General features: G+C 46.3%; 2 protein-coding genes across 6 annotated transcripts; both read right to left on the bottom strand.

The window, feature by feature from the left end:
• Positions 1–376: 376 nt before the first annotated feature.
• On the bottom strand, positions 377–9,001 carry ubtfl (upstream binding transcription factor, like). 5 transcript variants are annotated; one of them, XM_069142276.1, is made up of 20 exons: positions 8,591–9,001; positions 6,766–6,864; positions 6,205–6,380; positions 5,995–6,078; positions 5,732–5,887; positions 5,550–5,614; positions 5,269–5,389; positions 5,034–5,144; positions 4,679–4,806; positions 4,179–4,320; positions 4,060–4,101; positions 3,818–3,931; positions 3,538–3,702; positions 3,269–3,397; positions 2,780–2,859; positions 2,235–2,424; positions 1,761–1,808; positions 1,428–1,562; positions 1,131–1,235; positions 377–891 (listed from the first exon to the last, which is right to left on the bottom strand). In XM_069142276.1, the coding sequence occupies exons 2-20, from the start codon at positions 6,821–6,823 to the stop codon at positions 817–819; spliced, it is 2,124 nt and encodes a 707-aa protein (XP_068998377.1). In that variant the 5' UTR covers positions 6,824–6,864; positions 8,591–9,001; the 3' UTR covers positions 377–816. The 5 variants fall into 5 exon arrangements, with proteins under 5 accessions (XP_068998377.1, XP_068998380.1, XP_068998381.1 ...); XM_069142279.1 differs by having other exon boundaries at positions 1,131–1,232; XM_069142280.1 differs by having other exon boundaries at positions 3,287–3,397.
• Positions 9,002–10,166: 1,165 nt separating this feature from the next.
• Positions 10,167–25,641, bottom strand: asap1a (ArfGAP with SH3 domain, ankyrin repeat and PH domain 1a). The gene is made up of 28 exons (XM_069142270.1): positions 25,313–25,641; positions 23,528–23,600; positions 23,176–23,306; positions 23,010–23,084; positions 22,875–22,924; positions 22,660–22,789; positions 22,011–22,096; positions 21,814–21,889; positions 21,630–21,716; positions 21,124–21,224; positions 20,943–21,012; positions 19,536–19,623; positions 19,263–19,311; positions 18,693–18,859; positions 18,373–18,506; positions 18,161–18,252; positions 17,881–18,067; positions 17,428–17,513; positions 17,116–17,231; positions 16,652–16,719; positions 16,415–16,522; positions 16,088–16,325; positions 15,632–15,802; positions 15,464–15,539; positions 14,990–15,054; positions 14,403–14,851; positions 14,193–14,315; positions 10,167–14,100 (listed from the first exon to the last, which is right to left on the bottom strand). Exons 1-28 carry the CDS (start codon positions 25,436–25,438, stop codon positions 14,026–14,028), a joined length of 3,297 nt encoding a protein of 1,098 aa, XP_068998371.1. The 5' UTR covers positions 25,439–25,641; the 3' UTR covers positions 10,167–14,025.
• Positions 25,642–26,136: the final 495 nt, after the last annotated feature.

Here is a 26,136-nt window from a genome sequence, read left to right as displayed (position 1 = left end):
GTTTGACGTTAGCTATTGTTCACTCGGCTCCTGCGCTGCTGCCAACTGGTTTGTTTTGTTGTTTTTAAATTTAAAAATCCTAAAATAATACCTTTTTTTTTTTTTTTATGAGTTTCATGGCCGTCAAATTTCACTTACATCCGTTGAAGCAGACATTCATTCATTGTTCATTTTGGTTGTAATCTGCAGCCACACCAATAGATGACACTAAATACAGCTGTTTTAAGGAGTTAGATTTTCTCAAAGGATGTTTGGCTGCTGACATACATTCACACGTTTGTGTGTTTTTGTTTATAGTTATCTTGATGTTACGTTGAGGTCATCTGCAGCTGCGATGTCACGGTGTGCTTGGTCACGTGAAATGAGACGGCAGAAATGAGAAAAAGTGCATTTATTTATCGTTTTTAGAGTCAGGCGGTGGAGCGGAGTCAGAGCACTGACTTATCCCTCTAACAACAACCAACAGGTTCCGCCCCCTACCTGTCAAACTCTGTACAAACCCCGCTGCCAGTCGTGCCCTCTGCCGTGCCAAAAAAAAAAAAAAAAAAAAAAAAAAAAAAAAAGCCCAAGTCAACACGTCTCCGCCCGTCTGGAACGTCCATCTGATAAAAACCAACAAACACTCGATAAAAAACATAAACACACAGGTAACAAAACACTCCATCAGGCTCCGCCCTCTTCAGAGGGGAGTTGAGAGGGGCCAGCACGACCGTGGTGTGACGTCACCGCCTCTCATTGGTCCATCGGGATGATTGGCACGTGAGGAGGCGTGGCCTGCACTGCCTGTCCTCTCCAATGAGGAGGCAGTGGGTGGAGCTAGTCTGAGCTTGAGTCACTGGAGTCCTCTGAGGAGCTCTGATCTTCGTCATCTTCATCATCTTCATCGTCGTTCTGAGAAAAAAACAGGTAGTGGTTTAAAAAAAGAGTAAACATTGACGGCAAGTGTATTTCTGATCAGCGTTCTTGACTGATTTTATAAACTTCTATAAAAACAACAACAAACAGTGACCTGTCAGGTGGTTGCCATGGTGATTCTGATCACCATCAGTGCAGGGAAAAATGTACCTCATTGTTCAGGGCGGAAGCAATTTTCAGTTCTTTTATTCAATTTTCGTTTGTTCGTATTTCACCTCGTCATCATCGTCGCTGTCTGTGCTTCCTGAAGTCTCGTCGTCTTCGTCGGAGTCCGACGAGTCGCTCTTCTCCTCCTCCTCGTCCGAGTCAGACATGTCCTGCTGGAAGACAGACGGACAAATAGATGCTGCTTTACAACCCGCAGCCTGACAAGACAGCACTGAGGGTTAACACAGATGGGCGTTCCCACGGACCAATCACAGCAGCTCGCTACAGACAGCAGGTAAACAAGTGACCTTCGACCACATCAATAAACAAACATGACCAAACCAACCAACAGCTGTGTGTGTTACCTTGGCTCGGTAAGCCATCGACCTCTTGCTCACGGTGACTCCCGGTGTCACGGCTCTCGAACTTCCCGCCTTACCCTTCGCCGTCACGCGGACTTTAGCTACGGGGCTTCGAACTTTAGTGGTGCTGCGACGTTTCTGAAAAAACACAAAAACAAACACATTGACACATAAATGCGGTGATCATCGCCGGGCTACCTGCAGATTTAACATCACAGGCATCACCAAGTAAACACAAACGTCTGGATTCCTGTCAGCCTGTCAGTACCCCCCCCCCCCCCCCTCCTCCTCCCTCCCCCCGGTTACTAAACCTGGTCAGGACCCTGCTGGACTCACCGAGGTGGCAAATTCCTTGTAGACGGCTCGGTCCTGAGGAGACAGCGACTGAGGACGAGAAAACACATGTTAAATCCGCATCGTCTGAAACGACCACCAGGGGGAGACGTGACAAGCCAGAGGTCTGGAGAAACCTTTTTTTTTAAATTATTTTACTACATAAAAAGTTTTATATATTTTGTATATATATGTATAATATATATATATATATATGTATTATATACATAAATATATATTTATATATGTATATATACAACTATTAATACTAAAATACTCAAATATTAGTGATAAATGAAGTAAAACTAAACATTGTCACGTTGACATTTGGACCGACTTGAAGTTAAAGCTTCCTCTTGTTCGACCGATGTTTTTTTTTATTTGTCCGAACTGAAACTCTATTGAGGAGCTGATGTGACCACATCGATGAGGTCTCCAGGCCTCTGGCTGCCGTAGTGCCGTTTAGCAGTAGGTTACCTTGATCCAGGCCTCCAGCTCGGCCTTGTACTCCACCTGCTGCTCCTCCACCAGCTTCTTGTACTTGTCTTTCTGACTCTGGCTCAGTTTCTGCCAGCGCTTCCCGATCTCCACCATCCGCTCCTTCAGGCTGAAGTGGTTTAGCTCGCCATTGGTCAGCAGCTCCTGGGAGAACATCTGGTACCCACTCCTGTTGTACAGAAACAGAAGGGGCGGGGCTTACTACGAGGTTGGACTTTAAAAATATGATGAGAAAAGCTGCTGTTGAATTTTCTAATGTGGATACTTTGAATGTTTTCAGTCGTTTTTACAATCTGTTTTTTTTTTCTACAGTGTCGTCAGAGTAATAAAAAAGGATAACATTCCTGGTTAGTGAGGAACTACGGTGTGGTTTCAATAATCATGTTCAGCCTTCCATGTTTAGTTCTTGTAAAGACATGACATTTTTTTGAAAATCATTCCCAGATATCAATAAACTAAGTGTTTTTGTTTCAAAACTGTGACAGCAGATAAAACTGCGGAAATATTGAAGCGGTGTGACTCACACTGGAGGTTTCTTTGGTTCGCCCTCAAACTTGGGCTTCCTCTGACCCGTTGCTGAAGTTCTCATCTCCAACAGCTCCCTCTGCAGGACACCAACAGAACAGAACATTTTATTGATACATAGAAAACACAGCGAGGAGGGAGTGGCCAGAAACCAGAAGGAGGAGTCAGGAACCAAGGGGTGGAGTTATCAGTGGCAAGAGTCAACAGTCAATGGGAGGAGTCAAAAACAGAGGGAGGGGCCAGAAAGCAGTAGGCGGAGTCAGTAGACAGTCAGGCTGCAATGGCACCAAAGTGTTTGAGGAAATGTGGGTGTTTTATGAAACTAAAATAACTCTCAGTTTAAAAACAAGTGATTTTTACTCCTAAAGCATTGATTAAAGGGAAAACATTATTACATTTCTGATTAAAGTGAGAAAACATATATTTGGTGTGACTGCAGTCTGAGCAGGAGGTGGGCGGAGTCAGCATTGGGGGCGTGGCTCACTGACCACAGGTCGGTACTGAACCTCGTAACGCTTCTGGTCCTCCGCTGCCTTCTTTATCCAGGGAATCTTCTCCTTCTTCTCCATCGACTTCCAGGCCGCCTCCATCGCTGCCTGGGCCTTCCTGCGGTCGCTCTGCAGAGTCACATGACCAGAATTGGGTTAACGGAGGAGAAATGACGCTCAAATATAAAAACCCTCTGTGTGAAGGAGAAGGCTCGAACATTTCCTCATTAAATGATGAAACGTGTGAAAATCGTCGGCGTGAGGCTCACCCTGTATTTCGCCAGGTAATCTCCGATGACGCTGTGCTGCCACATTTCTTCGGCCGTTCTCGGCGTCTCCGGAAGTTTTGCCGTCTTCTTCCCGTCCCGCCTCTGATTCTGTGGCGCGGCAGCTACCCACGCCTCTGGCTCCGCCTCCCGACCACGCTCCTGGGCCTTAAAAAAAAGAAAAAAAAAGACGTTTTTTTGTTTATGGTGGGACAAACACTGCTGTGAACCTGAGGCATCACACAAAAGAGGCAACAGGAGAAGAAGCAGAGCAGAGTCACACCTTGACAGACGGAGACTTGGCTCTGTGTGGACTGGCGGCCGTGCCCCCCCCCAGTTTGGACCCGCCCAGTTTTTCCTCTGTCATGACTCTGTCTCGTTCTTCATCTGGCAGACTCTTAAAAAAAAACAAAAAAAACAAGCAGATATTAATTCACGTTTGTATTTTGCAGCCTCATCTTGGCTCTTTTTTTTTAATCGAGTGTTTAACGCGTTGAATGTGAACGTTTGAGTTTGTGTGCTCACCTCCAGAAACCTCTGCAGGTCGATGTCGTATTGCTTCTTTTTCTGGTGAAAACACACAGATTAGAAACAAACACGAGAGAGGAGAGTTTTGAAATCCTGAGTGACGTCCTGCTACGAACCTGCTCACAGCGCTTCTGAAAACTGTCCTTCTCCTTCTGCGTCATCATTTTCCACTGTTTGCTGCAGAGCACCATCCGCTCTGTGCTGGGGACGTCCTTCATGTTCACCATCAGCTCCGCGCAGTACAGAGAGTAGCCGTTACTAGCCGCAAACAACAGAGGTGTTAGCCATTTTTTTTATTAGCCACAAACAAACAGCTGTTAGCCATTTTAATTAGCCTCAAACACAACAGAGGTGTTAGCCATTTTTATTAGCCACAAACAAACAGCTGTTAGCCATTTTTATTAGCCTCAAACACAACAGAGGTGTTAGCCATTTTTATTAGCGCCCCCAAAAAACAGCTGTTGGACTCAGTAGTGTTGGGCTGGTTAGTGTTGGGATGGTTAGTGTTGGGCTGGTTAGTTTTGGGCTGGTTAGTGTTGGGATGGTTAGTGTTGGGCTGGTTAGTTTTGGGCTGGTTAGTGTTGGACTCATCAGCTAAGTGATAATTAAGACTCACGGGGGGGGTTTTGTCGGCCGTCCATCAAACTTGTCCTTCAGCTGTCTCTCAGCTTTGGTGAGGACGGACCGAGTGTGATCGTCTGAGTTCGCTTCTGGATGAGCTTCATGGTACACTCTCATACTGTCCTGAAACACACAGAGTCCAGCTTACATATCCTGGCCCAACATCTGGAGCCCGACATGAGATCCTGAAGTACACCCAGGAAAAGGAGGGCCCAGTCTGGTGTATTAAAGTATCCTGATTCAGTCCACTTCAGTCTGTTTAGTGCAGCTTGGGCTGGTTCAGTTTGGTCTGTTTTTAATCTACATATCTGCTCTGAATTGGTCCAGTTCAGACCGGTTCTGTCTGGTACCTCGTAGTCTTTCTGGAGCTCCAGGGCCTTGCTGATCCACTTGAGTCTCCTTTTGTCGGACAGTTGGGACCATTGTCTCCTCAGAGCCTCCTTCAGCTCCTTCTGGCTCACCTGGAACAGACAGACACTCGTCAACATTAATGAGAGCCTGGATGAGGACCTCTCTGAGGGGACGTTTCTGTGCCGTATCCACAGCGCATGCAATGTGTATTTTAGCGTGTGTTTCAGCGCGTACGTCTGGGTGCAGCTTCATGTAGGTCTTTTTCTCGTGGTTGTACCACAGCTGTTGAGGAGTTTTGGGTTTCTCCGGCAGGTCCGATTTCTTTCTCTCCTCGATCAGCTCCGGATGCTGCTCCCTGCGGGTCAGCTGTCATTAGCCACGCTAACACTGCATGCTCACACCACACGCTCATCCGAGTATTCGCGGGTACAAGTTAGTCTACGGTTGACTAACAGATCGTGAACCGTCAGCTGTGATTTAAAAGTTTACATTCGACTGTCAGGAGTTGGACTCACTTGAATCGAGCCATGTTTTTCTCAAACGCTTCCTTCTCCCGCTGGAATTCTGTGATGTACTTTTGCTGTAGGAGAACAAATGAAGTTTATCTGTGACCAGCCAGGAACAACTTAATAACACACTGATGTCTACGAGAAGCCCGTCGGTTTTCTAAGGACTCATCGGGTCCTGCTCGGGGTACCTTCTTCTTCTCGGGCAGCTCCTTGTACTTCTTGGACAGGATCTTGGTCAGGTCCAGGTTGCTCATCTCCGGGTGGATTTTGGCGTATTTGGCTCGTTTTTCCATGAAGAAGCGAAAGTACGGAGTCAGAGGCTTCTTCGGGAAATCTGGGTGAGTCTGGAGGCAAAAGAGGTCAGAGGTCATCATTCTACCCAAGAAAGCATCGCTGGTTCAGCAGATCCAGGACGAGCACAGTCTATTTTTTTTTTTTCCATGGGTCTCACCTTCAGCTTCTTGCCTTTATACGGGTTCTTCACAAACTCGATGGCGTCCACGATGAGCTCTGTCATTGTTCTGTACTTTCGGACCTGAAACACAGACAGTGATGGAAAACCTTTACTTTGAAAGAACTGAACCTCTTAAACACCTTAATTTGAAGGGTCCTTAACAAACATGTGAAGTAGATTTTAAGGGTTTCAATCTTCTGTCGGTACCTCAGATGAAACTTTCTGCCACTTCTGGCGGCACATGTCTCCCGTGAAGCTGCCGAAGCCGACTTTCTCCCAGTCGAAGTGCGACTCTGTGGTTTTATACTTCATGCCGTCTGTGTCCGGCAGCTGACCGCGAATCCTCTCCAGCAGAGTCAGGCAGTCCTCCTTACTCCAGTCATCTAAACACAGACAGCAGTCAGGACCAGTAACCAGCAGGCAGGACCAGGACCAGCAGGCAGGACCGACCAGAAGACACCTCAGACGTGTTTTGTTTACATCAGCACTCGTGATCTTCACCCTCCAACGGGAGCTACAACATCTAACCGCTGTCAGACGGTACCAGTTCAGGTTATGATTAGGATCTGCTGGGATCAATTATCACACTGCTGCTTGTTGTTCATGTTCAATTCAGTCGCTTCAGAAAAGTTTCAGACTTCACTTTGTGGTAGATTTAAATGTAAATAAATCGACTGGAGATGTTTTCCCATCAGTCTTGTCTGAGACTTACAAGATTGAAGGAGAGTCTGACAGGTGTTAGTAAGCTCTCGGTAGGTTGGTGGTTACCTGGTTCACTCTTGATTCTGGAGCTCTGAGCCGTGGAGACGCTGCTGCTGCCGTTCATGGTGCAGCGAGTGGCGGATAAGACTCCGCCCCCTCCCTCCTCTGACACACACAAAGTCAAAGTTCATACAAATGTATTCAGAATATTTACTGTATTAGGGATGCCTGTGCAAACTAACACGATCTAATAATTTTGCCATTATTTCTCGTTTTACTGCTCTCTACCAGCAGAGGTGGGAACTACAGAAACACTGACCTCTACAGGCAGAAACGGGAACTACAGAAACACCTGTCTCTACTGTCTGACTCTGCTGCATCAGTCAAATCACTTGTAACTTTGAGCTCCATTGTTCTCTAAGTTCCGAAAACAAAAAAAGATTGGAACGCAAATATTTGTGTGATGTGCATTATGATTATTGTTTCTTTATTTACTTTGCACATTTTTTAAAAAAAAATAAAAAACACTTAAATTCCTGGAGGGACTGACCATCTGTTCACTGAGCATCAAACAGCATTTCGGCAAAACAATTACTACTCAAAGCCCACTTGCGAGCTTTTCTGGAGCTTTCGACCACATTGTAGTCTTCATCAGTAAGTGGAGTATGCTCATTAATAAAGATTTTTTTTTGTTTTTAAAGGGACGATAGGATATCAAACAACACACTGGCTACGGGCCGCCGGTCCCCCCCCCCCACCCTTCCGGACCTCCACTGCCCAATCGAGGTGACCTTCCCTCGGCTATGGGTGTCACTGCTTCCCGGTGACAAGGTCAAACTCGGGACCAACATTACAGTTTCTGTTCCTCTGGTGTTACATTCGGAAAAAATATAGAAACCGTGATATAACAGATGAGCTCAATGTTTTTAACCCATACACATGTGTAACTACAGGTCGAGAATGTTTGACCAAATTCCATTGAAAAATCAGTCATTTTAAGAATAAAACGCCTCCGGGTAAACACGCGGCTCTCGTGAGGCCTTTCGGTCAGTCTTCATCATCAACTCTACATTTCGGCATAAATCCAACGATCTCTGATTTTAGTTTTAAAGTTAACTTAGCAGCTGCTTCACCCATGATCAGACAGGGAGGGCGGCAGAGAGCCGGTCGAACCGACCAAAACTCCGGTTCGTTGCTTCAAATCAGACGGAATTAAAAATTTTTACAGGTTTTGTGAGAAAACTGATTTTTGTTCTGCATAACGCGTGTCTGCAGTTTAGTCTCAAATCTCAGGATTCAAACGGGGTCCGGAGCAGCGGAGCGGGGTCAGCGGCAGAGCTGCCCGAAACCAGCGGGCCGTCAGGCTCCAGCTGCCCCGGTAATGGCGTCTGTCCTCCGGCAGGAGTCAGCACGTAGCTTCCGCTGGCACGCACAGAGCGACTCGAGACACGAGCGAGAAAATATTTTGGGTAAATGCAAAAACTGTGCGATCAACGGAAAAAAACACAGTATTTTTAATTTGTTAAGAGTGTAAAACACCGAGCATCTGTTCAGTTCGACACGTGGAACTGATAATCGCATTATTAAGCAAAACTGCTTAAATGGTAAAAAAAAAAAAAAAAAAAGGAAAAAAAAAAAAAAAAAAAAAAAACGTCGACATATGTGTCTTTGTTGGTAAATTATTGAGGCTAAATGGTAAAATATCGTTCTGTAGGGAAGAATTTCAATGGCAAACTGCTGAATTTGATGATTTCGGTACTGGGCGGGCGGGATGAGTTGCTGCTGCCCCAGAAGCCTTCACTGCGAAGCCGCCATGAATGTTCTGGAGACTCGGGGACAGCCGACCAGAAAATCCCAGAAATCTATCTAAAAATCACAATTTACTACTTACCTTTTGATTCAGACAGAAACCCGGGTTTTTACTGCACACCACTGTGGTCGTTTAGGTAATTTCAGGACTTTCAAAGTGTGTTTTTTTCAGCCGTAAACCCCGGGGAGTCAGGTCGAAACGAATCCGACAAAAGGAGCGTCTAGTCCGGTATGAAACTCCGCCCAGCGCCGCAGGGGGAGGAACTCCGGGGGAAAACATGAGGACAAAGGCGGAGGATGAAACCAGAGACAGCGGCTAAAACACCAGCCAAACCCGCTAAAAACTACTTAACATGTAGAATTATCATGTTTACTGTCTAGTATTTTACTCAAACATTCAGACAGTTTTCACTAATGCCAAACTGCGACAGCGTCCTTTTCTGTAAATCCACCCGGCTCACTTTAACCTGGTCCGGGTCCAGATGCTGAACCGGCGGGCAGTAAGAGGACTGGGGCACGGGGACCCGACAGCCAGCCGCCGACAGGGATGCGGCCGAGGGAGGCGGAGGAGAGCGGCTGGCCGGCTGCTCCGGGCTCTGGGCTCTGAGAGGAAGAACCGGCGGAAAGTCATCGGGTCTGCCGGCAGCCCGAGGATCCCTCCCCGGCCTGACGCGGTGTTAATCGGCGGCTCGGAGACGGCGGTGTAACCTGCATCCTGCAGGACAGCAGCCCCGCATCCAGATGGCATCCTGCCCGCTGAGAACACGCCGTCTGCCGGGTCTGAGCTTTCCGTGATACCGACCCCCCCTCCCACCAAGAACCAGGAAGTTTGGTATAGTCACTGATCTATCAGTTCATCAATACACCTGAAGCTGTCCACAGGTGTGTGGGTGGGGAGGTGGGGGCGAGAATATTTCTACTGTTTACTTTTTAAATAAACACAGTACAATACATTTTCTATACAGTCTGACTTTAGTTTTTCTTCATTATGAAGATTATCCATTTTTAGCCATCATGAACAGAAACCTAATGTGGGCCCCAGGACCCACATGGATCTCTGCAGGGCCCGGGGGCCCACACAGCTCACTAGGTAGAGGGGACATTCTTCCCTTTGGGGACACTGGGCTTGATTACCCCCCTGGGGGACAGGCCCCCAGGGGGCTGTTTGAGGATTCGGATCCGGTTTTAGAGTGTATGTTAGAACCGGGCTGGGCTTAGGTTAACTGGGCTCAGGGCAGGTTAGGGGGGAGGTTGTAGGTCAGCAGGTAAGGGGGGGAGGTTGTAGGTCAGGGGCTCGAGGTTCCTCTTAAAGAAAGACAGACTCACCTTTGTACCTGAGGGTTTCACTGCTGCCACCTGCTGGTCCGGATGTTCAATGCATTAAAGGGACAGTTTGTACTTGGAGCCACAGTGATGTTGAGAGCATTCAGGGCCACATTCAGACCAATCAGTCTCTCAGCCGAGACGATGATGCACTGCAGCCTGGCGGTGGCAGCAGCAGATGGTGATGGAGGAGGTGAGGATGGAGGAGGTGATAGTAGAGTGAAAGTGTGTGTGGGGGGGGGGGGGGGGGGGGGGATCACGGTGGACGATTTAAAGTGGCTGGTGTTAATAAATAAAAAAAGAACATAAAAGCAAAAAAGGAGCCACAGTCGACAGAAAATATAATAACGAGTTTATTTTGCCCATCATCCTGACACAAACTCCAAAGAAAGACACGTTAAACTTCAGATTGCACGTTTCAATGTGATGAAAACAAATCCAGAGCCAGTAAAGTCACTGTAACCACAATAATAATAAAGAAAATAAATAAAAACTACACAGACTCAAAATGGCCAGAAAACTGTTTCAGAATTATGAAACCTCAAATTTCAACTACTGTGTAATTATATGAACCATATTTAATAATTTTGAGACAAATGTAACTACAGGATAATGTCCAAACAAACTCCCCCAGAAATGTAAGAACAACATAATGATAATTATGTGAATATTGTTTTATAAGGAGTCATTACGGCACGTTTCTATCTGTCCTTTTCTTTGGTGGATGTAACTTTACTCGGAGGAATAGTCCACATTTTGGAAAGTCTTCCTGTTCATCACATGAAACCAGCTGTTTACTGAAGGCTAACAGTTTCCCCCTGTTTCCAGTCTTTGTGCTAAGCTAGGCTAAACAGCCAGAGATGAAAACTGACATCCACAGGAACATTTGACAAGAGATTTACCTATATGTCAGATTGCTTGTTTAAAATACACACAGACATGTTCCAGCTACAAAGAGTTATTATTGATTATTGATCAGCGTAATACTCAGTTGTGAAGATGGTTTGTGATTCGGTATTATTTTGTCATTCAGCTTTCAGCATCGACCCATTAAAAAAAAAAAAGGCTTCATCAGTTTAGCTGCAGTAAGATAACGAGCACTCGGACCTGACACGGTGGGAATTACATTTTAATCAAGACTGCTTAGGTAACACAGAGGTTATCTACCAAGATAACAAAGATGAGATAGCAGGAATGAAATATATATCTGGGCGCTTATCATTTCTCAGACAGTGGCAGGTTTAGTCGCATGGGACAAACAACATTAAAGCTTCTGGAGGGCGTTGAGTTTAAAGTCAACGGGTGATCAGCAGTTATGAAGAGTTCATTTAAAATGAGTAGTGAGTTCATTTAAAATGAATCACAGTGGATTCACTCAAACTTAATGAGTTCATTTAAAATGAATCACAGTGGATTCACTCAAACTTAATGAGTTCATTTAAAATGAATCACAGTGGATTCACTCAAACTTAATTCAACGTGTTTATTCTTAAACTCGCTCCCACATGCTAGTGACAGTATTAACCTTATTAGTATATTAGCTGCAGTGTCCCTACAGGTTATTCCCATTGCTACCAGTCTTAAGAATATGTTTCCTAAAGACATGAGAACGTATGATGTCTCGATATGGTTTATACTTGATAACACATTAATAAAAGTGTAAATCGCTCTTCGGGAGCTATCGGGCTCCTGTAAATAAGAAGGCTAAATGCTACATGGCTAATATTGTTAACCTGGCATAATGAGTCATGAGGTGTTTCAATCCACAGCTTTAAAGTCTGACATTTTAACCGGAACGTCCCCTGAAGTCAGATTTCCAACCTCGGAAAGTCTGAAGAACCTCACCGGCCCCGAGCTTACAAATCCAAGATAGCCACTCTGCGCGTCAACAGTAGTGAAAGCTGCAGTTTGAAAATCAAAGCTGGAGTGAAAACATAGTTTCTATGTTCGACTGGTTGGTTATAAATCTGCTTCTTACCAATTACTTAGTCATACAAAATACCGAATAAATACTCTAGCTTGGTTAATGGAGTTATTAAAGCCATGCACGCTGGACAGGAAGATTTCTATACACAAAAATGACATCAAACATTTAAAAAAAAATCGTATTGTTTTCTGTCTCAACCAAAGTCAACATGTAAATCAGAGGATTTTTTTTTTCTCTTGCGATAGAGCTAGCTGTCGTCATCCTGTTGGAGATATATGAAGATATCATTTTCCATAAACGTCCACATTTTCTGTTCAATTAGTCAAAGTGAACACAAAGTTCAACAACACGACCGGTTTTCATCATTACGTCATCACAAACACTCCGATTCTATCACAACAAATCACCAAACATCCGCTGATGAGCTCACAAGTCACATTTTTACTTCCCTTAACCCTAAAAATCCCCTTAAATAACCCTGAAAGCACAAAACTAAACACTCAACATGTCAAAATCAGGAATGTCAGAGAGCCTCATTGAAAACTTTTCTGTTTACATATTTTATTTGAAACATTTATTATATTTCTGCATGGATTAATCTTGATTTATAAAAATAACAGAAACTATGGACCTGAATTTAGTTTTGGTTTATTGGATTATATTTGTGTTTTTGAGGTGCAAATCAGTGATAATTTAGGTCTTTTTAATGTATAAATTAATGGATAGTTGTTTCAGATTTAACAGTAAGTCTGGAGTGTGTTTGGTTGTTTGGAGGCGCCACAACAAATTTGTAATATCCGAGTTTTCAGAAAAAAAGCCATCTTGAATCTATTTTTGTCTTTAAAACAGAAGTTTCTCGGTTTTCTCTCTGGTGTACCACAGAGCTCGGTTCTGGGTCCTCCACTGTTAATAATAAATAAGTCTGAAGCTCTCTGATTGGATGTTTTCTTTCAGCGTTGCACCCTGGGAATCAACTCCTCTAAAGTTGAAAATAATCCCTTTGTGGGTTTGACAGAAACAACTGAGGGAAAAGTTGCCAGTATATTTTTAAAACTTTTTCAGACCAAGACAAAGGAACGCGAGTCTGCCGAGATGAAACCGGATGAAGCGGCAGCTGTCCGTCAACGTGTTTCGGGTGACAGGTGTTTCTGCACAGAGACGGAAACGCAGACAGACAGTACGTCCGGTCACAGTTTAGAGGAATCTGAAGAGAAGGAAAAAGTCACGCTGACAGAAGTTACCCTGAAAAGATGTCAAACACATGAGTTATTGTCTTCAGAATCAGCTCCGGATCGTCTCTTTCACACCAGCGGATGTTTATCTTTGTTTGTTTACCGTCCAGCTGATGGAGGCGTTCACATACTAGCGTGCAGCTGCTCCGGGTTTAATGTCTCGATGAGTTCAGTTTGCATTGAATGTGTAAAAGCAGGTAAAACTGTATTAATTTACAGTTCATTTGATGTTCTTCATCTGTTATCAGTTTTCTCAGTGCTGACGTTCTGCTGCAGCTTCCTGCCTCGGCTGCACATGTTCACGTTGGACTCGTGAGTATCTGAGCAGCTGTGGGTTGAAGGTTAACATGTGTTCCCTCTGGTCCGCAGAGAAAGGGGCCCGGTTGAATCACGACAGTGTTATGCATGTTATGGTGGACTTGCCGTGACCTTCAGGGGCCCCCATCTGAGAGTACAGAGTCCACAGTGATGTGAAATGATTCCAGAAGAAGACTCCAGTAAACCTCTCTTATCTGAACTTATCTGAGCTGAGCAATCAGGAGACGCTCGGTTTGATCCTGCAGAAGAAGACCCTGAATGTTTTTTTTTGTGCTTTTGTGAAAGAAGTAATGCCTGTTTGGTCCCACCTGGACTGCATGCAGTGAACCATCACGTTAACGTTGTGTCTCGCCTTCTGTTATCTTGTGCTTGTGTGGGATGAGCTGCCAGCAGGGGGCGCTATCGACTCCGATGACTCTGACCAATCAGATTCCCTTCTCCTCAGAGGTTTTAACGCTTTAGGTTTTTCTGACCTCTCACCCGTGTCTTTTTCCTTCTCTGTAGATTCCGTCGCTATGGCCTGCATGCTGGGTTGCTATGGTAACACTGTCGGGCGACTAATGAGGTCTATTTACAGCAAATATTCAATAACAGCGGCTGGCTTACATTAATTTGTTTTACCGTTGGTCAGCACCTTACCGACCAACTGACCGCGTGACCTCGGGCAGGTGGGCGGGGCTCGTGGCAGTGCGGCCTCACACTCGTCCCCTGCGGCTCTCAGTCGGAGAGGATGTGAACGAAGGACATGGGGAAGACGCCTTTCCTCTCCGGCTGCCCTTCGATGTGCCCCATCTGAGAAAACACCAGACGGATGTTGATCCTACAGACCCCGTTAAACTGTCTCCTCTGTGATGAAGATGAGGACGAAGCTGAGCGTTACCTACCCACCACTCCTGGTCCTCCTCTCCCGTGACGATGATGACTTCCCCCTCGGCGAAGGTCAGCTCGTCCTCGTTGTCGGCCTGACAGTCGTAGATGGTTTTCACCCGCCGCGCTTTGCTCTTCACCTGCGGAGACCAAAGACATGAAAACGTCTCACCGTATCTTTAGACACGAACTTTGAGACCATCGGTGAAGTTAAAAAGGGGCCTCACAGAGTTGATTTTTCGCGGCAGAGGGACGGGCATCTCCACGGCGCCGGGCGGGGACTCATCAGCGGACTCGGACGCCGGTCGCGGCGACAGGTCCGCCTGCTGGACAGACGCCTGGCTTTCTGCCGCCGCCATCTTGGACCCCTGTGTTTCCGTAGCAGCGGGGGCGGGGCCAAGTCTGGCGCTGAGCGTTGGTTTGGGGGGGAGGTCTGTGATGTGGGGTTTAGGGGGTAGGTCTTTGAGGAGGGGTTTCGGGGGGAGGTCGGACAGTTGGGGCTTCTCAGCCAACGGGGCTCTCTGGAAGGAGTCGGTGTGGACGAGGGGGGCTTTAGGGGAGGCGTCGATGAAGGGAGGAGATTTCTGGGGGTCGAGCTGGGAGGAGGGAGAGGAGGGAGGCGGGCCGGGTTTGTCCACAGACTGGAGGTGGATGGTGTCAATCTTTCTGAGAGCCACTGAGAAACGAAACAAGACAGAGAGGCCAGAAGAGGTTTAACGTCCAGTGGCAGGTTGGACGGCTAATTGGTGAAACCAAATCTGAACCGGTTCCAGAACAGAACCATCAGAACCCAGTGGGATCAAATCTGTCTCACCTTTCTGAGGTAGTTTGGGAAGAACTCTGGGTCCCAGTGTGGACTTGGTGTTGCTTGAGGTTGTGCTGGAGAAGGTCAGCAGAGGTCAAAGGTCACCATACTGAACTTCATATCATACAGATTCAACAAATTCTCCTTTGTAGGTCAGGCAGTTTTATTTCGGAATGTGGAAGTAAATAGTTTTGATTCTTCCTGTGACAGTCTGTTCATAGGAAGCAGGTGTTAATGTGTTGCCCTGAATTCAGCCCGTCAGGCAGCACCGCAAGCTCCAGAAACCAAAGGGTATGTTTGAGGAACTGTCTGAGTTCAGTTAGAAATGTTAACCGAGGTTTGGAGGCTTGAACCAACAACAACAGAAACAAAGACGCCTCGTGGATGAGCAGTGAAACTAAATAACTCTGAGTGTAAGTGTGACCTGGATGACTGAAGATCTTCACGGACGTGTGTCTGAAATGTTTTATAAGCAAAAAGTACCTCTGCTGCTGCTGGAGTCCCTCAAACCTGTTGGCAGGTGACGTCCTGATTCCAGGTGGAGGCGTCATCTCACTTCCTGTGCGAGGAACAATTCGATTTACATCAGGGGTCAAAGGTTAAAATGTTTGAAATGGTTTGAGGAGTGTGACCGAGGTGCCGCAGTCTTACCTTTACCGGCAGGTCCCTGCAGGACGGGGCTGGGGGGGTCGGATAAGGTGCGCTTGTGTCCGGGTGGAGGTGGAGGGGGCCTCTTCTTCAGGGTGGAGCTTCCTCCTCCCGCAGCCCCGCCCCCTCCCACGCTGGTCTGGGAGGTAAGGGGGAGGGAGGTGGGTGGACCTCCTAAGGGAGGAACCAATCAGGGACTTTATACATTTAATGCTGAATTAAGTTGATCCGTGATTAACAGATAGAAAGAACCGCTCATGAAAAGGCCAGAAAACGTCAGCAGCGATGGCACCTTTAAATGTCCAGAAACAAATCCTCGCAGAAACCTGGTCTCCCACGGCAACCCGTCTAACTCAAACCCACAAATCAAGGCAAACTAATCTCTCAGGGAAACCAGGAACCTCTTCCAGAAACACTGGTACAAAGAAATCTTGAATGACTGAACTAGGGGCCTCCTACCTCTGCCCTGGCTCCTGGCGGCCGCCGAAGGTCCTGAGATGTCGGGCCCTGGAGACGGAGGAGTGTCGGAGGAGGTGCTGTAGACGGGGTTGGCGAACGCCCCGTAGGAGAGACGCTGCTTGTCTCTGTGAGGAGGAACGAAGGAGGCCGGCAGAGAGAGTTTCTCCTGAGAGGAAACGCTGGAGGACGGACAGAAGCTCTGAGGACGGAGGGAGCGCTCCTTCTTCACCGGACTGGGCTGCAGGAGGAAGAGGAGGAGGACACGAGGTCATTAATGCCGTCAGTAGAAATCCAAGTCGATCGGTCTTCGGTTTGCCCCGGCGTCACCTTGTCGTCCAGTTCGTCGTCGCTTTCGTCCAGTTCGTCCAGTCGGAGGTTCCAGTCGTATTCAACGTGAACGTGAGGGTTGAACCTGCCGGACACCGCCTCCACCAGCTGGAGACAGACAAGAACTTCAGCTTTGTAGAGTTAGTTAGTAATAGTTTGAATCACTTTATTCTTTCTGCTAAAATGTTTGACAGGTGAATGACGTGTTCTGGTTGCGGTTCCGGTCCCGGTTCTTACCGGTTCTTCACACTGAGAGATCTTCAGTCTGCGGGCCAAGTCCAGAGCCGTCTCTCCTCCCTGATTGGCTAAGAAGAGACAGGACAAAAAAACAACATGACATTTTGAAGTAATACTCTCCGAGGGGTCAGGAACTCTAGGGGGCGGGGCTAACAGCACTACACGTTGCTGATTGGTTGCGTACTTCAGGGTTTTTTTTTCCAGCATTTTCCAACCACCATTTTGAGAAAGAAACCCGGACGATGACCGATGACGAAGCAGAATAGCTTTTAAATTTTTCAGCTCAGTAATTTGTCTATGGATAACAAACTGTTGAAGGATCCTTAAGTTGTCGTTCAGTTCCTGAAACTAAACGTTTTGGTGAAAACTCAAATTTAATGTAACACCGTGCTGAACCCAGCCTAGCGATGTGTTAGCCTAGCCTAGCTTAGCATAAAGCTTTCTTGTTCCTGGTGTGCTCTTACTGATGTGGATGTCAGGTTTTCCTCTCAGCAGCAGCTTCACACACTGCGGTTTGTTGTACAGACAGCAGTAATGCAGAGCTGTGTTTCCTCCGTCCGTCTGTCCGTCAAGGTTTCCACTGCGGACACACACACACACACCATCACACAAACACACACTATATCACAGACCATTAACATCTACTGGTGAAAACGGGTACTGGACGTCCAGCTGCTATTTCTGGCCTTTGGAAGATGCAGATGTTTGATCTGTGACTGATGAAGCTGCTATCAGAGGTAATATCCGTCAGGTTGCAACTCAGAAATATTTCTTACCTGTTCTGGACCAGGAAGTCCACCAGGTGGAGGGAGGAGTGATCGGCTTTCCATACACAGTAGTGAAGAGCCGTCTCTCCTGCTTCCTGAAGAAAACACAACAACATGTTAAAACAAGTAACCCTGACATCCCGCCTTGACCTAAAACCTTTTGTATGGACCTGAAAAATTGATTCACACCATTTAGAAACTATTAACAGACCTCCTGAAGTCTATAAAATTTTTTTTTTTTTTTTTTTAAATCCTGCAATATATTACAGCACCCTTTAAATTCCTCTAAAACGCCCTAAAAGCACTCTTAAGTGATCTTGAATTTCTTCAGAAAATACACAAAGACATCATCATGAATATCTGAAACCTCCTAAAACCTCCTAATGGAAAGAAAAAACCTTCTAATGAACACGTTGACACAGTCCCTCCCCCGTGGACACCTATGTCTGAAGTCCAGCCCACCTTGCCCGATTGTGGCAGGGGCTGCAGAAGCACCGCCCCCTCAGCGTACAGCTGGATGATTGACAGCAGGTCCCGGGATCGCACCGCTTCGTTGAGCTCGTCCGGTATGCTGGTCGCCGCGGAGACGGTGCGCCTGACGAACTTGCGGTCGATGTACTTGGCGTTGATGAACTCCTTCCTCGCCGTCCTGCAGACACAACGACACGCTCGACTGATGAACACGCGTGTGACTGACAGATGTAGCGTGTGCATATTCGCATACAAACATAAAGACACGTACATATCGCTGGAGGCTGTCGGCTTCAAAGACGGAGACGGCAGGCTGGACTCCATGATCTCATTAAAACTACAGTTCCCAACATTCCTGGCAAGCTGACAGGAAGGAAGGAAGGAAGGAAGGAAGGAAGGAAGGAAGTATAAATACTACAAACAAAGCGGAGTGAGAAGCAGACAGGACAGTGGACAGACAGACAGACAGACAGCTGATGGTACCAGCAGTTCGGAGGTTCCCAGTTTGTCCAGTTCCAGACTCTGGATCCGGGACACGTGGACACCCATCTCTCTGTGGATCCCTGAACACTCGATGCAGGTCAGAACGCCGAGGTTGGTGGAGACCCAGCGAGGATCTGAACACACACACACACACACACACACAAACACACACACGATCCATCACAGTCCAGTTCAGAGCTGAACCACAAACCACCGAGATGTCCGAGACACATTTAACATGTCCTCATTTATCTTTCGGGTTCCCGGTATGTGACTGGGAACCGATTTCTGTCCCCACAATAACAGTAAAACACACACACCTGCGGCTCCACAGTCGCAGCAGGTGTCGTTGCCAGGCGACCGCAGCACCTCATCGATGATGCTCTTGGTGAGCTCGTCCTCCTCCTCCACACCTGAACTCTGAGCTCCGCCCTGAAACGCAACATTCAGGGCCTCCTCCTTACTGTTGGTCAGCACAGACACCCAGCTGTGACAAACACACACACACACACACACACACACACACACACACAATTAGTTAATCAATAACTGCTTTTCCTCCAAATGGAGCTGAAATACTAATATTGATCAGTAACTAGCCAGCTGTCCATCAGCTACATTTCCCTAGTCTCTGGTTGTGCTTATAGCTTTATGTGGAAGGGTGGGGCAGGAGGCGGGGCCTCACCACCATGACTCCGCCCCCCAATCATGAATGCACACAGTCTGGTCGTAAATTATTATTATTAATACTATTAATATTTCTGACAGTTTGTAGTCACACGTCCATTTGTCGTTGTTTCCTGTCGTTGTCTAGACTTTCAAAATAAAGGTAAAATGCCAACAAAAAAATTATGGCGATTTTTTTTTGTTTTTGTTTCAAAATGTTTCACCTGACAAACTCCTGCTCGTCTTCAGCCTGGAAGTGGTACGTCCGATTATCTGCACGACAAAGAAGAACAATATCAGCCTGTCTCACAAGTCCTAACCCCCTTCTGTGCAGCAGCGCCCCCTGCTGTGTGGGCGCCAACAGTTTGTTTCCATGTGAAAACAAGTTGCCCATTAAACTAAAGTCTGTTTCATACAAATTCAGCTTTCAGAATTATTACCAACCATTTAAATGCAAATGTATGAAATTAGACGTTTATAAGAACTGCTGTTCTTACGGGAGATGAGGTCAAAGCATTTCTTGTCCTCCATGCTGGGTTTCACCTGACAGGTGAGCAGGTTCAGTCTGACCGGCTGCCTGTTGGACTGAAACAGATTTTTATTGAACCAAGCTTGAACTTTTTAAATATGTGTTAGTTATACGTGTATAACTGAGCTCACCCAAAATAATAATGACCACAAGGCACCGCCTCTGCGGTCATCATAAAATCTCTCCAGATTTATGGTGTTTGCGTCATCGTAGAGGAAACTCATTAAATTGACTTTATTGTATTTATTGCTACAAGTCGAAGCTTTTTACTGGACAAACATAATAAACTTGTGTCTCCAAGTATCGCTGCAAGAGAATCGGGTTCCGAAACTCCTCAAAGCCCTCTGAGAACCACCGAAAGGTGCTTTTCTTATATGTGAGAGAATGAGTTAAAATTCTGACCCAAATATCGAACTATAACCACACACAGCGAAGCACAGGCCAGAGTCCATCATGGATCCAAACACTTCCCATAACTGCTCTCCTCGATCACATGTCTCCACTCTGCTGCCTCCATTGGGGATGGATGCGCTTCATCAATAAGTTATGTGACTGAGAAAGCATCGCAGGACAAGACATCACCATCATCCTTCTCTGAAAAAATACGGTCTGCAAAATAGCAACATAAATAGTCAGCAGGAATGTTTCCATCCACATTCAGAAACACGGAGCAAAAGTCAGAGTGTTCCTGAACGCACCACCACGGAGAGTCTTTACTCTGAGCTGCATCACTTCATCGTAATATAACTCCCGCCTCAACACTGATGGATTCGCTCTCTGCAGGTCGATTTGAACAGAAATGAACAGAAAGGGAAGTTGTAATTCATAAAATGATCAATAAATCGGATCACTGATGGTTTTGGCATTTAACAGGTTGAAACATGAAAACCGGCAGTGCAACCTCGGTGTGTTTCTGATCAGAATCAAGTAATTGAATGTAATCTGACTCCAGACCAGCTAATCAATATTTCATCATGTGACCGAAAGCTGAATCAGGCGCCATTAAAACCAGAGATCCTGCTGAGCTCAGCGTTTTCTGAAGTGAAACAACAGAGGATCCGGGATGGGAGCCCTGCGGGACTTCTCAGAAACACCTCGACACATCATGTTCCTGCCGCACCTGCAAACTCTCCTCAGAATATCCCCCCAAAAAAACATCCACTGCAGTTTATTTGTAAATAAAAGAATATTTCACAGAAAGTCCAACACAGTTTGGCGCCAATTATAAGGACATAAAAAGTGTTATTAAGTTGTGAAGTACCTGCTCGTCAAATCTCAGTTTTAATTTAAAAAAAACCAAAAAAAACAACGGGTGTTAAGAGGGTGAAGTGATGTCAGATCAATCAGTAACGATAATAAGCGATGCGATACTTACTGTAGCGTGAGAAATCGTGAGGATGCCGCTCTTCACTGAACATTTCCGTCGCTGCCACACCTTCCTGAGCCTGGAGAGAAAAAAACGAAACACACGCAGACTGAGTCCTAACTTCCAGATTTAATCACAGATAAATAATTTACAGATTAATAAGAGGTAATGAATTTCCAGCGTGTCGTACCCGTCGCTCTTCTTCATCAGGTATCCTCTCTTCTCGCTGCCAAACTCCTTGTTCCCCTGCAGCTGGTGCATGCTGTAGCCGCTCTGCTTACTCTGAGAGTCCTGAGGACACAACACGGTACAGTTCATCAACACATACGTTGACACACGCGTGTAAACAACGACGCACACACACACACACACACACACACACACACACACACACACACACACACACACACACATGTTAAACACATACGGAGTGGAAGATGATGTGAAGTAAAGTTTAGGAGACTCACTCTCCTGGACTTCAGCCACAGGAAGCAGAAGAAACAGAGAGAGGTCAAAGGTCACTGCCTGAGTGAGGCGGATGCATTCTCCGAACATCATTGGGGCTTTTAGAGCTAACGGAGCTCGCTAAGCTAGCAGAATTAAATGTGCTAACTGAGCTAACATAGCAAACACAGCTAACTGAGTAAGGCCCCGCCTGTCCCGTTAGGCCCCTCCCCCTTTCCCCAGGTGCTGTACCTCCCTCTGGTCCAGCTGTAAGGAGCTCTTGATGAGATCTCTGAGAGCTGTCACCTGCTTCTTCTCCTCGTCCTGATTCTGTTTGATCTGTGGACACGGGAGAGACAAACACCTGTCGGCTCACCTGTCGGCTCACCCGTCGGCCAGTCAGAATGCTTTTATTGTGTTAATAAAGTGGTCTTACATTGAACAGGTCAGCGGCCAGTTTTTCGATGTAGTGCTTCAGTTTGTCGGCTGTTTTCAAACCATCCTGAAAGAAACTGGAAACACAACAGGAAGCTCAGAGACATTTCAAAATAAATAGAAGATTTAAACACAACAGGAAGCTCAGAGACATTTCAAAATAAATCACAGATTTAAAGCTGACGTTGCGGGTCTTACTTGCACTGAGCGTGGTAATACTTGATGAGGTTCTGCAGCAGGTCGACGCCTTTCTTCGTCTTTATCTCGTTCACTTTGATCAGATACTGTCGGACAGAGACACAGCTGTCAATCAAACTGCACAACCGAGAGATGCTGTGATGTCACAACGAGGTCATCACCGCAAAAAAACACGTTTAAGTCTTCTCCAGCAAGTCCGAGCCCCGTCTGTGTGTATTTTTTATTCATTGCTCGTATTTTATGTTTTTCTACAATAATTATTTTTTATCTACCTTATTTCCTATCTCATAAGTATTTGTAAATTTGTTCATATTGTGTGCACTTTTTTTTTTTGTCTTCTCTATGCTGCTGTGATGAGTAAATTGTCCCACTGTGGGATTAATAAAGTCAAATCTAATCTATAAAGTCCAAGTATAAATTTCATGTCGAGCCTCACATTTTGAGATAATAAACAAAAAACTCTCAACTCGAGTTCACGAATGAATTCTCAGGTCAAGTGTCGACTCTTCTACTGAAGAGTAATCTGGTATTTGTTCATTTGTTCGAGCTTCGCTTGTTTATTGAGCTCAAACAAATGCAGATAAACCTTCATGAGTGATTCAGGCTGTAATGAGCTCTGCGGCCTGCGGGGGGCGCTAAACGGCTCTACCTCGCACATCTGCAGCTGGAACAGCCTCCTCTCTTTCTCCATCTCCTCAGCGATCTCAGCTCCGGTGATCTCGGTGCGGATCATCCCGTGTTGCTTGGCGTGTTCTCTCTTCTCCTTCTCGATCTTCGTGCTGAAAACAGACGATCAAATTAAATCTGATCTCGGAGCGCAACGATTACACCGGATCTAAAAAGCCCGATTTCAGACCGACTCACAACTTGGTCTCGTAGTCCTTCCAGGCTTTATCGAAAGGTTTCTTCAGATCCTGAAACCCAAACAAAGAGGGAGAACAATCAGAACCGAGGAACTGACCAGTCTGAGAGAAAGAACCATCTTTAAAACGGTCTCACCCCTTTGACTCCTTTCAGATCTCCTTTCAGCAGTGAGTCCAGGGTGAAGACCACGTTGTGACTCAGACTCTGTAGCTGAACAACACAGGACACATTTAATCCGACCACCTCACAGCTGATCGTCCTGCACCGATTATTGATTGTTGATTGACGGCCGGGTCTTTACCAGGTTCTTGAGCAGAGCAGCCAGTTCTTTAACGAGGCAGGAGAACTTAACGAAGGCCGCTCCCAGTTCGGAGCTGCTCCCTCCCAGTTTCTCCAGAGCCTGGCTGAAGTTCTCCTGGTTCCCAGCATGCTCTGCTCCATCACAACAACAACAGCGACATCAACATCAACAAAGAATGTAAACAACAAAAACAACGTTAACAGAAAGGGGAAAAAAAATTAGGATAATTATTATTATAACTAAAACATCAACAATAATACAAATAAATCTGCTTCTGTGAGTCAGCTAATTAAATTGATGACTCAGCTCCAGATCTGATCACGACCAACAACAATCTGATCCGGATCAATACCTTGACCCGAGTTGTAGATGGATTTAACCGACTTCTTCACCTTCTGGAGGGACGAGCGGTCCTGATCCAGAGCCTGAAGACAGACAGGAGTGAGAGACAGGTAAGACAGAGACGGGTGAGAGACAGATGAGAGAGAGACAGGTGAGAGAAAAACGGATGAGAGAGAGACGGGTGACACAGATGGGTGAGAGAGACGGGTGAGAGAGAGACGGGTGACACAGATAGGTGAGAGAGACGGGTGAGAGAGAAAGACGGATGAGAGACAGACTGGTGAGCGAGAGATGGGTGAGAGACAGACAAGGGAGAGAGAGACAGGTGGGAGACAGACAGGTGAGAGAAAAATGGGAGAGACAGATAGGTGAGAGAGCGAGAGACTTGTTGCCACGGGAACCTGGCCAGAGGATGTAGGTCGTCAAGGCGACCATGTGGTATGACCATCATAATCATTATCACCTTCATCAAATATCTGTCTTCAAGTCTGTGAACGTAGCACGGCTGAGTCCACATGGTCTCATGCTGCGTTCAGGTCCTGCTGTATTTTTACACTAATATGAATTACTGACTGGAAATAAACCGACATCGTGGTCAGCCTGAGATTTCTGCTGTAACATCCCAAAACCACACCCTATTTTTGAGGTTAATTAACACTAAACTAATGGTGCCTCCCCCTTCAGGCAATGAGAGTAATTACAACAACACGTTTACGTCACAGACTTCGCTGTATTCTACTCGGTCTCTACTGCAGCTGTAAAGACGGTGGATAATTTGTTTTAAGTGCAAAATGACTGTCTGAATTCGATCCATTCAGTCTGTTTACATTTGGAAAATCTAAAAGATCAGCATGACTGAATTGTTTTATCCTCGTTGAAGTTAGCATTGGGCTAAACAGGAAGTGTCTAGTGAGCATGCTCGGTGTTTATTCACCTGGCCAGTGCAGGAATGTCTCACCAGACAGCAGCTTTAAAAACTAAAAAGTAAAAAAAAACAGAGGGATTTATCTGGTGGTTTAATCAGCACTGTGTGCACTCGCTTGGTTTGAATGTAATAGATGTTTAAAAAAAAAAAAAAAAAAAAACATAGTTTAATCCACTGTTTAGATTACCATCCACGATCATCTACAGACAGCTGCAGTCAGGCCGCTGCTGCCCGCTGGGAGCCTTCAAGGTGACGTTGTCTGCTACAGACAAACCCTTCAACCAAAGTCCATTCAAAAATCTCACACTTCTACGATTCACTGGCAGACGTACACAAGAAGACAGATGACGGACAGTTACTGGTCCCTTTTTTGTTGCCCGTGTGAGCCGATGTTCAGCCCGGGGAACGTGCCATGCACCAATCAGCGGGCTCTTCGGGAAATCAACTTTGAGCAGCAGCTGGCTTGTTTTTCCCGCAGTCTCACTCTGCAAAAACAGACCGCAGGGGGCGACAGAGAGCACCGAAACCAATTACTACATTCAAGGATTTCATTGAATGAAATAACGCTTCGTGTGAGCCGAACTGCAGGAGGAGGGACGTTTGGTTTACAAAACAGTCTGAGAATTCACTGTTTGGCTGTAAGCCGCCTCTGGTAAACCGAGGAGTGTTAAATTAACAGAAATATGAAGAGAGGTTGGCTGACTGATTCCTGCATCATTCTTGGCACCGGGAGAGCGGTGCTTTAGGCCGGTGACCAGTGAAGGAGAGTCGGGTTCACAGGGCTGACTCGCCCTGACAGACAGACAGACAGACAGAAGCACAGACAGGCAGCTACAGACAGAAGCACAGACAGACAGACAGGCAGCCGACCTCTTCCAGGATGCTGACGGTGTTTCTGCAGCTCTGCAGCCGGGTGGTGAAGCTGGACGTGGTGGGGGAGTTGTAGTCCTCGGTGGTCTCGGACAGGAACTCACTCACTGAGATGTGATCCGGCATCCTTCACGGGCAAACACAAGACGAACACGGAGGGACCAGTGGGACCAAATCGGTGCGTTCAGGGACCTGCGGCTGTGTCAGACCGCAGAGGGTTGCTGCAGCTGGTCTCAGTTCAGATGTCCTCCGAGTGTCTCATCGGTCCACTTTCTGTCTCCTCCTGATGATTCATTCCTCCTGCCGTCAAGTCACACACCGTGCAGCACGTGACGCCGGCCATACTTTCAAAATAAAAGCGTTTATTAAAAAGAACTAGGACGGAAAACGTTGTGAAGAAAATGTTTGTCATGGGCTGCCCAGGTTGTGAAACATCTTGACTGTCAAGAGGGGAAACACTCCTGACTCTACAACACCTGTATTGGTAACGTTTGGTGCAAAAGTAGATTAAAATGTACACTGCAGCTAATTCAACTCCACGCAATCTTATAGACTCAGAGCACAATCGCTTCTCCAGCCCGAAGAAGTAAACCGAGTTAAAACACTGAAAACTGTTGCTGATTCATTGTCTGATCAGATCAAGTGCTGACTGGTTACTTGGTGTCCAGAGGAATAAGGACACTGTCATGTTTATTTGGGGTAAGAAGGGACCCAACAACCCCTTTTTTTCCTCAAGACCCAGGCCCTATATATTCCGGTATTCTGTTGTGTTTAATATTCACGTTATTACAACTGTTCTTACTTTTCAAACTGAAAAATACAGT

Source organism: Embiotoca jacksoni, unplaced genomic scaffold (genome assembly GCF_022577435.1).
Source record: "Embiotoca jacksoni isolate LCO1_2020_lvr unplaced genomic scaffold, fEmbJac1.0.p SCAF_99, whole genome shotgun sequence".
NCBI lineage: Eukaryota > Metazoa > Chordata > Actinopteri > Embiotocidae > Embiotoca > Embiotoca jacksoni.
This window is presented reverse-complemented; position numbering and strand designations above follow the sequence as displayed.